This window comes from Perca flavescens, chromosome 7 (genome assembly GCF_004354835.1).
Source record: "Perca flavescens isolate YP-PL-M2 chromosome 7, PFLA_1.0, whole genome shotgun sequence".
Classification (NCBI taxonomy): Eukaryota; Metazoa; Chordata; class Actinopteri; order Perciformes; family Percidae; genus Perca; species Perca flavescens.
Window position 1 is genome coordinate 21,268,133 of NC_041337.1, and position 11,147 is coordinate 21,279,279.

Below are 11,147 nucleotides of genomic sequence, written 5' to 3' on the forward strand. Positions count from 1 at the left end.
CTGGTTGTGGGTGGAGAGCCTTCCCCCTCGCTTTCTCTCTCTGTCTTAATTTCTCTTTCTCCCCCTGTCAGCCATCAATACATTATGACTTTTCATTGCCACAGTGTTACTACTTCGCTTCACACTGATTCACTCCTTTTTACTCACTTTGTTAAACTTCAAATAGCTTTTTTCTGCATCAAACTGCAGCTATTGATGTGCAACAAATTCACCATAGACATTTAAACATATTGTAAATGGACTAGTAAAAGTTAATAAACAATTAAGAGGCATGTCTGTATGAGGAATCTTTTTAAATCGATACAGATATGTATGTAAGTCAGAAAGGTAATTGGAGATACAGAAATTGGAACGAGGCAGTTGTGTAAAGTGTATCCAGATGCAAACTAATAGCAACTAGATTGTAAAGATACTTACAGAGGCTTATAGCAGCCCACAACATCAAAGGAGAATGGGCCAGCCCTCCATTTGCAACAGTTCAGGGTCCTTGTTGCTCTCAGTGGAAAAGGCTTATGTTACTGATTAGAGGAGAAGAGAGGTGCTTAGCTCATACACAGATTCTGGCAGCTTCCAGGATTAGAGCTGTGCTATCAAATGGTACCTTCATCAATGTTTTCATGTTTCTCACACCTCCAAGACATGCTGCTGGATATTGACACAGGAGGGGGCACAGTATGTATTTTGGCACACCAACGTGTGTGTGTGTGTGTGTGCGTCCGTCCGCACGTTAAAACTCTCCTGAGCCCATGCATCCAGTGTGTGCACTGTGTTCTTGTGTGTATATGCTGGCAGCCCAGTGGTCGCCTTGGTAACTCATCATTAGGTGATTAATGGGGCTGTGACGAGGCTGCGGTTTAATCAGGCCCGGTGTTTGTGTTGAAGCCGACGACAAGAGCAGCTGCCCTGTCAGTTGGTGTCTGCTCACGAGATGACAGCACCCGCTGCTGAGGAGCGCCGTTGTCAAACGTACTTCATTGTGTGTGCGTGTATCTGTGTGTGTATGTGCCTGCCAAAATCCTTCCTTCCACCTTCCTTTTACTCTTCACATTCTTTCTAGCCCTCCTAATAAACGCACGTCTACTTGCAGACTTGCTGTATAATTCTTACTCGAAGCTGGGTCTGTTCTACCTGGCTCAATATCTACCCCTTCTCCTTATTCACTCCCTCTCCCACCCTGCTATTACCACCATGGTAACGCGGGTGCTGATTGCCTGGTCTGATCCCTCTGGGGGCTGTAATAACTATTTCTAGTTAATTTGTTGCGGTGGGGGTGGAGGGGTAAACACTGGCAGTAAATGAGAAGCCTCCTTTGTAGGTGCAGTGTGTAGGGGGAGTGTAGTGCAGACAGCGTACTGCTTCAGCTTTGCCCACTTCACTGTTTATGGAGGATTTCATTATGGCATGAGAAAGTGGTAGATGGTTTTCTTTTTAGTGAATGACGATAGCTGAAAATGGCAGTGGACTGAGCATGGCGAATGATTGGCTCAGCTTCTCTCCCCTCCCTTACCCAGTAGATTGCTGTGTTCTTCCCTCCAGAGCTGTCACTTCACATTAACACAGTGGTGACTGTCAGCCAGGGCTGTGACTTTGGGTGGGGTGCAGTCCAGTAAGCCAGAACGCACACACACACGCACACACACACACACACACACGAGTAAAATTGAGCCTGGTGTCATCACAGATGGTCTGCAGAGAAGCTAGCCAGTTAACTCTGTCATTGAGCTTTATGCTGTGTCTCTCCCATGGCCATTGCAAGCGGAGTCTTGTGCTGAACAGCCCCTCGACACATTATCTCTGAGGACTTATGTTTGCTGCCAGCCTCATCCTCAATGCAGCACTACCTCTTTATGCTTATTCAGTTACGACTTCCCTCACTTTTTTTACCCCTAAATAACTCTGTTTTACTGCCTCTCTGAAAGAATGGAAATATGTTTGAGCAGGAAGCTACAAGGTTCTGTTCTTTGATAAAGCTACTCAGTGCTCTCCAGAGTATACATGGTTGTGGAGGGGTGTGCCAACCATTACTGTGATGTTGAGAAGAGTCAGCACAGCTGCCTGATCTCTAGGAACTAATCTTGTATTTCTCACCCATAAAAGATCTCCTCCAGCACGAACCAACCTTTTTTTCCATTTAGAAAATGTAGCTCATTTACTGTAAGAATAATGGTTATTGACATATAGTTATGGTAATAGTCCTTCTTCTCTTGTCCACAGCTTTTCTGAAACACTGGGGTTGTTGGTGTGGCCAAATTTTCCCTGGATTTGACTGGTAAATTCAGAAGACTGAAGCCCAGGCTCACAGTCTACCTTTCACGGAGGCCCAGCCGTGAGAGGACTGAGGAAGGCACGTGGCGGATCATGACGGCCGACAAAGAGAAGGAGAGGGAGAAAGAGCGGGACAGAGACAGAGACAAGGACCGGGACAAGAGAGAGGCTGGTAAGTCCCGCCGGCAGGACGGGGACCGGGGCGACCGTGAGAGCGAGAGCTCAAGGCCCCGACGCAGCTGCACGCTGGAGGGCGGGGCCAAAAACTATGCAGAGAGCGATCACAGTGAGGATGAGGACAACGAAAATGGCAGCACAGGTGGAGGGAGCGGCACGGCCGAGGATGGGGGCAAGAAGGGCAAGAAGAAGACGCCTAAGAAGAAGTCACGCTACGAGCGCACAGAAAACGGAGAAATCACGTCCTTCATCACAGAAGACGATGTTGTTTACAGACCCGGAGGTAAGTCCTAGTAATAGCTAATCTAATTGTTAGGGCTGTGTTCAATTTGAAGAAATGTTTAGTCGACTAACACTCATTCAATTGTATCAACTAATCGATTAGTTGATTTAATCGACAGATCTGTAAATCTGAGTTTCTCCGCAAAGAGTCATGCAAAAGCACCACTATAATTCTTGTGTTTACCAGAGATGTGCTCGTACGTTTCTTGGAAATAAGTCATTCAGCATGAAAAAAAGCATAAAACATGATTAATCGACTAAAGAAATCTAAGTTGACTAAGACCGAAACGACTGATTAGTCGACTAATCGACTAAGAGGGAGCAGCCCTACTAATTGTGTCAGCAGGTGGATGTCACTGACAGTACCTGCCTGGTCACCAACTGCAGTAAACCCAAGTCAATCTCCATTAATCAATTTCCCAGATTTACTGGTAATCATGAGCCCATCTTCTGAACATCACATTTTTTATAATTCACTGATTTATTTCTTGGAAACAGTCCTCTCTGTTGCAATAAGCTGCTGAGGGATTGCAGATTCTTCAGAGTAGCAACTCTGTAACAGCAGAAGTACTCCTTCAGGCTAGAGGCCAATGCATCATACAATCAATTCCAAGTTGACCCACTCTGTGCTTTGTCTTGGCCTAAGTCAATAAAGCAAAGTGGTGCTTCACTAGATGATGTGATAGTGACGACAGCCATAATAATGATTTCATCCCAACACCATCCAACTCACTGAAAGTATGCTATCTCCTCTGGGGCCAAAAGGTACTCTAGTTTTCTGTGGTACAGCATCTTTATTACATCTGATGCATGAGGCTAAAAAGAGAAACCACCTTTTCCGCAGCTGTAAACATGGCCTTTCTTTCACCTACTGTTTAGAAATTGGTTGTATGAGAGGGGGGGTGGGGGGCTGGCGGGATGTCAACTCTCGCTGTCGGAAATAAGCCAGGATGGCTTGTCGTGTGTGTGTAGCCTGCTCTACTTTGACTGCTCAGTGTTATCTGCTTTGCAACTAAATCACTGCAGTTTCTTTTCGTTTCTATCTAGCAGCTAGCAAAAGGTCAAGTAGTGGGGGGTTGGCCCACATTGTTTGGGTACTTAATAGGAAGATGTAGGAAATTTCAGCCAGTGTGTTAGGTTATTTTCTTCTCCAACTACCTACCCATACACACATTCACACAAACACTTTTTTTCTTTTCAACTACTAAAGAGACAACTTTAAGTAGGTGCAGTGAAACAGCCAGACCTCCCCACCCTACACTTTTCCATCAAGCTGCGTAATCTTGTTGGCTAAATTATCTCTACACTGGTATCGGTGGAGGTCCTTAAGCAAGCAGTCACACTGAACCCAAGTCTTGTTGTTACTGACTCTTTATTGCTGTCTTTTTAACTCTCTGCAGCGGACTCCACTGAAGCATTTTTTGCGCTGCATTTCATATTTAATAGAGAGAGCACCGGCGCTTTGTCTCATAGTTAACCATGCTGAGACGGGGGGAGTAGAGAGGGGTGGGGGTGAGCAGTCAGTCACATCAATGAAACATTCAAAAGGCATATAAACAAAGTCGACCGTCTCAGTGGATTAGCCCTGCCGAATATTTATATTTCCACATCCGAGCGCACAGCACAGCCAGTCTCTGGTTGATAGGGAATATTTATGTTGCCTGTCTTCTCCTTCAATTAGTTTGACAGATCTAGAACAGGCCCAAGTGTCACAACCTGCTCCCACCACACAGACTGGAGCTGTTAGATTGGTTTAGATTAGGGATGAGCCAGGATAGGGTGCTGGGTGGCCCCAGCACCAATGCAGTAGGTTGTAATTTACCTCCTATTGTCAACGTAGAAGATCCTCCACCTCAGCAACTGACCTCCTGCTGTCTCCCCAGCTCATTGTTCAAGTGATAAACCCTGTGAGTACACAGTGTGTTTTTTCTTCCTCCTGCTTGGTCATTGGTAGCAGCCTTCTTGCAATCAGATTTGATGTGTGCAGTTTAGGCAGGCACAAAGCCTGCAATGGATTATGCTTTCCTAAATGTTAAATCCCTTTATAGCCGTCTAGTGACACACAATATGCAAAACTAACCACCCCTGGAGAGGGATTTGCACCGCCCCAGACATAGGGAGAGGGAAGAAATCGGTGATGGAAAGCCATGCAGCAACGCAGAAAGAAATTGTGAACCAAAATACTGTTTTGATTGCTTTTGTCACGGGGAGCTTTAGAAACATACAGGCCCTTGTTATCACATAAGAAATAACAGGTAAGCTAGTATTGAAACTGTCTGCAAACTCCCAATCTCCAGCCACCTTCCAATCTCTCTGCTCAGCCTTTCTATCCCTTGAAGATGGGTTCAGGCGGCTTAGTGCACATCGATTGGACGGGGAAGGGTGGAAGGAGAAGTGCAATCGACCAATAGGTGGGCCTGCAGCTAACTGTAGCTGTGCTGCTGTTTTGAAAAGGATGGAGGGGTGTGTCTGTGGTGGTGGCCAGGGGACTCTGTCCCAGGCCATTGGTATGGTTTGATGCCAGGGTGAACAGCCTGATGCAGTGCAAACAGACATCCAAATTGATCTGTGCCCTGTGGCTGAGCTCTCACCACTTCCCCAGGCCTGGCCAGACACCTCCAGAGCCTATACTCTACACCCCCCACCCCAGATTATAGATCCTCCCTCTAGAGATTATACACACTGCCATGGGGGGATCAATATTAGACACCCTAGGAGCACAGCGCCACACAAAATACTTGTCAGTACACACACATACACAGTACCCTAAACCAGTATTTCTGCACACTCACAAGTGTACTGTAACGCATAACATGCACACACTAACACGTATACAAAGCATGCTTTTAACAGCCATAGACACGGTTCCTATCTCTGACAAGCACACTGCTGCAACACGCACACACACACACACACACACACACACACACACACACTACTATCCACAATGCTCATCCCTTCTCTCCACTGCAGCAGGACTCTGCTTGGCGTTGCAGGCGGCTGGCTGACGTAGCATGTCTCCTTCCTTCCTAACTGACTGGCTGGCCGCTCTGTCTAAAATGGCGAGAGCTAATGGAAACCACCTGCCCCCCTCCACTCCTTCTGCCCTTCTACCTCAGTTTATGCCACACAACATGGCTGCCACACCCAATCCACTTTTCAGGAAGGAGTTACAGGACAATTCTTTTTAGAAAGTGATAGGTGTGTGTAGTTAGAGCAGTGAATAATACAGAGAGGTTGCAAGCTAGTCTGAGAAAAAACACCTTGTGTGTATGAGTGTTGGGGGAGTTGTTGATGTGGACAGCTGGCATTTCTTGCCGCAGCCACCACAGAACTCTGGGGAGTTTGTATGTGTGTGTCACTGTATGTGTCTTGTGCACACACAGTAAACTGTGCAGCAGGATTATGTCTGACACACACACACACACACACACCCCACCCCCCCTTTCTTCAAACTCAGGACCGACTGTTGGCAGAGTCACACAAACCTGCCATGTCTTATTTTTTCTTGGATATATGGCAGTTGTAATTGACTTCATGTTGTATATAATGTATATTGTTATTACTGCTAATGATGCACAATATCTTTATTGTTGCAAATGGTGACATTTATTAAAACCACGTCTGGTATTCACAGGTGTGGCAGATTCACATTAGAACACCGTTTCATAGTCACTTCAGTTATACATTTTAAACTTAATAATACAAGTGAATTTTTGCACAATAGAATTTCACTAAGGCTCGTAGCTGGCTAACTGACTTCCTTGCAGTTGCTCTAATACACCAAACCTTTAGATATTGTTACATTCTGTCATTTTTGACTTAGAATTTAAGTTACCTACCTACCTTAAATTTGCATTAGTGCTGAAACGATTCCTCGAGTAATTTGAATAATTTGATTACTAAAAAACCTTGATACAAAATGATTTGCCTCGAAGCTTTGTTTAATCAATGTTACCAACGTTGTATCGCTCACGGTGTTTCCGCACGGAGGATTATTACTGTTGCACAAAAGGTTGATGCTACTGGCGACACATGCAATGAAGACTGACGGCGCAGATTACAAAATGAAGAGAGTGTAAATAGTGAGGGGCTAAGAGAAGAGACAGGCTGGAGAAAACGACAGAAAGTGTCCAAAGTTTGGAATCAGTTCAAACCTAATTAAAACGAAAACTCTGTACAGTGTGTCTACTGCAAAATCATTGTAGTTTACCACAATAATAGCACGACGTCAATGCTTCAGCATCTCGATAGAAAACATTGAGTCTGACTTAATCATCCATTCCACGAAGCGGACCTGACAAAAGTCAATCCGAGTCGTATGGATGATGAAACTACACCAAACACAACAACTACCAAAAACAAAGGCAAGAAAATACGTAGTGGTGACCACAATTTGATCTAAAGAGCCGACTTGTTGACTATCCCTTCGGAAAAACAGCGCGAAAAATTGTGCACCATTTTCTCTCACTCTCTTTCTCTCTTCATGGAGAAACAGCTGATCAATGATCTACTAGCATAAGTGTAACAGAGCTGTGTAGCATTGTAATCAAATATATTAATGAAAATAGGTTGAGTATAACTAATATATACTTATAGGCCTATATACAGATCAGTCTCAGGTTGAAACTTGTAAGTTAAGTTGCACAACTTAAGGTAATGTTTATATATGTTTAATGTACGCCTTAGTTTTAGGTTGTTATTGCATTCCAGAAAATGTTTTTTTCAAAAACAATGTAATATGGCACTTAAATGCACTTAATGTTTAGTTTTTTGAGAGATGATATTGTAAGCAGTGTAGGCAATATAAATGTAGCTTTTTCCGAAAATTAAACCAAACTATTGTGTATTATTGCTCTTCAATAAAACAAAAGTATTTCTTATCCGATTACTTGATTAATCGATAACTGGATATATACTGAATAATACTCGATTACTAAAATAATCGATAGCTGCAGCCCTAATTTGCATTGCCAAAACATTTTGTGCAACTTAAGTGCCTTTTATCAAATGGATATTAGATGCAGAGTAAAGTAATATTATTAATACTATTATTATACTTCATAGGAACACAACACATGTTAATTCTGTTTTCAGTACGGAGCCTCTTGAGAAGCCAATATAATGTGGTTTAGTGTGGGATCAGATATTGTGGAGAGCCAAGACATCCAAGGCTAGAGCTTATTTAACATAGCACATCCCATGCACTATAAAGGCTAGCTGTCGATCAGTTTGCTGTTTCCAGTTAAGCTAACATAAGGGACCAGCCCTTTGGTTCATCTCATATTGAAACATAGCAGTGTGAATCTGTAGCCTGTCGCTAACTGAACAGATCTATTTTTAAAAAACCCTCTCAGCTCTCCCATCTCTCCCCACGCTAGAGACTCTGGGAAAAGGGCTTTTTAGTGAAATCCAACCACCTGCCGACTGCTAAATGAGAAAGCGTGGGCTAGCCGAGAGGGATGGGGGTATGGTGGGGGGAGTGTTGTCAAAGAGCCTCTGTTCTCCCCTAGGAGCTCAGTCAGCTGTAGGCCTGCCCTATTGTAGAGAGCTGATGGTATCGGTTGCCAGGTATTTCCCACTGCTTTTCCAGTGAGAAGAATGGGGGAGTTGTTGGGCTTGTGGATGAGGAGAGAGGAAGGAAAATTGGGGGAAGAAGAAAAGTGTCCGTGTGCCTCCAGGCCTTCACTGCCTGTTACGCAACCCCACTGGGACGGCCCAGCAGGAAGTGGCACAAGGCAGCCTTGGTCATCAGCTGGTCTTGCTCGCAGAGGCTCCAGTTGGTGCTGGATCAGTAATGACACCAGTCTCCCTTTTTCTCTTGGCCCTCTCGTCCCGTCCCCGTGTTGCATTATTGCATTGCTTGTGCTATTTAATTTTAGGATCAGTGCACTCTGTGGGTTGCTTTGCTATGGCTGTACTCTACCCTGCGGTGTGTCTGTGTGTCCGTGCATTTGCGCATGTGTGCTCTGGCAGTTTGAGCCGAGCACCACTTTTAACAATGCAGGTGCGTCCTACCTCATGGTTAACCACCTGCACTCACCACCTGCAAGCACGACTTAAACAAACATTTCTCTTGATTTAACAAGCCTGCCTTGTATCTTAAAATATGCTCATATTCTTGCAGTGTTTAGCTGCTCTCATTCCACAGCACCAATTCCCCCCCATCACTGTTTACAAACCATTGGCATACATGATTGTTCACAATGTGGCTTTTCCATTGTTGGAGGCTCGTAAATGAACGCTAAGCTGATATTATCTAAGAACGCCCCCCCCTCCCCTCTGCTGAAATGCTGCAGCAAATTAAACGGCATCTTATTTGCTTGATACAGAGAGAGTAGAACACAGCTCTTTTGCTGAGACTAGGTGTGTTTTAGATTAGACATGCTTGGCAGCCATAAGAGAATGGCTGGCTGAACAATGAGCTACAGCTGAGAAAATTGCTGTGTGCGTGTATATGTGTGTATGTCATAAGGTTATAACAATGAATACTCGGTCGCTTGAACTCAGCGGTGACGATGTAATTGGAGAAACAGTGACCGGCAGGATCAGGTTTCGGTGAAGTGCTCGGGTCTGAGGAACTGCGCTCAGAAGCTTCGTGATTATCTCCCCGTGTCAAAGTATTGAACTTTCTCTATCTGTCTGGGTGGCGTGGCGGTCGACAGTGGATTGTAGGGTGGAGGCGAGTAGAAGAAGTTAAATTTAACGGCTGCGGAGGGAATGAGAGCATTCTACTACAAAGGCCCTGCTGTGGTTCTCCCTCCTACAGCGAAAGGCTCCATCCATCCAACGAGCACACACTTCAACCCTTTAAAAACTGCCCTTCCCCCCACCCACAGCTAAACCTTTCCTCCCTCCCCTTTCCACTTCTCCACTTGAGCGAGGAGACCCACTTCCAAATGCACAAAATGGCAGGAATGTTTAACAAGCCAGGCAGACCCTGGAGGAACCGTGTGGCCCGCTTCAACGAGCCCCCTCACCCCCACCCAACCACCCTGAGCTTCGTTGCCTCCTTTTCGTTCAAACAGCAGAGTCTGAAGCATTAACTGGGTTTTAACTTTCACATTCATTGAGAATCGCGTTATAGTTGCTCTCAGAAAAATGCCCTTGAGGTAGTCGATTTTTAGTGCCCAGGATGAATTCCAAATGTGCTTCTGACGTTCGAAGAATGGACTGTCTGTGAATGAGTAAGCTAGATCCCTGTCTCATTTTTTTCCCCCACCACCTATCTTTTTCACTCTCACTGTCTGTTCTTTATGCCTGTTGGTGTGCTCTGGGGTGTAGACACGTAGATCTGGCCCCTCTAAATGAATGTGCCGACGAGGTGAAGGCACACTAAACCCTAATTCCCCCGATTTGACTCCTCCGAAACATGTCATCTCATTCAGATTAGTCTCTTTTGTTCTCGGCCCTCCCCCCACTCCCTCCATCTTGCTCCCTTTTCCTCCACCCGCTTCTCTCTGCCTCTCTCGACACCCACACACACACACACACACACACACACACACACACACACACACACACACACACACAAACTGTGTTGCTCACAGATCACACAATAGCACTGATGGATATTTTCATTCATTTTTACTTGTAAATGACTTCCAGGGAGGGTGTAGAGGAGGAAGAAATGGAGGGAGCCGGGAAAAGCGAGAAGAGGGCAGTAGTGAGAGAGATATATATAATGCGTCACTCAGAGCCAGCAAGGGCGATAAACCCCCCACTCCCCCTTAGAACAGCTCATTCAGCCCACAGCAGATAACAAGCCCACCCTGGGGTTACAAACAAACACACGCACACACAGAGCCTCTCAAATAACAAAGCCCATGATGTCACAGACATACTCGTACACACCAGCCCCTCTACAAATGGTATCTTGGGTGTCAGAGCCATTTAATATCTTTGCCACCCCTCTTTTCCTCTGCAAGCAGTAAGATAAACCACAGCCAGATCGATAACTCTGTTGACACAAACAAATAAATAACAGATGATGGCACTGTCAGTCGCTGAAATAAAGCTAGCCGCTCATCTTTTGTAAGGGAAAGTGTGGCTTAGTCCTTCTGCAAGGAACAGCTCAGCATGTGTTTTGGTGAAATTAGAACCAGTTTGTGTTGTCAGTGCAAATCTTACATATAGTGGCTTTTTTATTTTTATCAAAGCTTACAGATTGGAAAGATATTGCCCGTCTTGAAGGCCTTGTGTGTGCATTAATGTAAGCAAGAGTGCTACGCTCCGTTGCACCAAACGGCAGCAAAACCCTGGGAGCAGTTAAATAGCTTGTTGCATTGTTTCCATCTGAATAGAAGGTCCGTTTTTAGGGTTTAATGTATTTTTCAATCAAATAAGTGTCTGTGTTTTACACGTTAATATGTAAACCCATTTTTTTTTATTAGCTGATCACACTCTTACACTGGTTTTGTGTT

At 44.9% G+C, this 11,147-nt stretch overlaps 1 protein-coding gene across 4 annotated transcripts in view; it reads left to right on the plus strand.

Moving 5' to 3' along the window:
• Positions 1-11,147, plus strand: part of rerea (arginine-glutamic acid dipeptide (RE) repeats a) — a 131,769-nt gene that overhangs the window by 47,285 nt on the left and 73,337 nt on the right. For all 4 annotated transcript variants that reach the window (XM_028581991.1, XM_028581994.1, XM_028581993.1 and 1 more), the window contains one exon: positions 2,215-2,725. In XM_028581991.1, coding sequence (XP_028437792.1) covers positions 2,359-2,725 — 367 coding nt within the window. In that variant the 5' untranslated portion in view covers positions 2,215-2,358. The remainder of the gene's footprint in view (positions 1-2,214; positions 2,726-11,147) is intronic.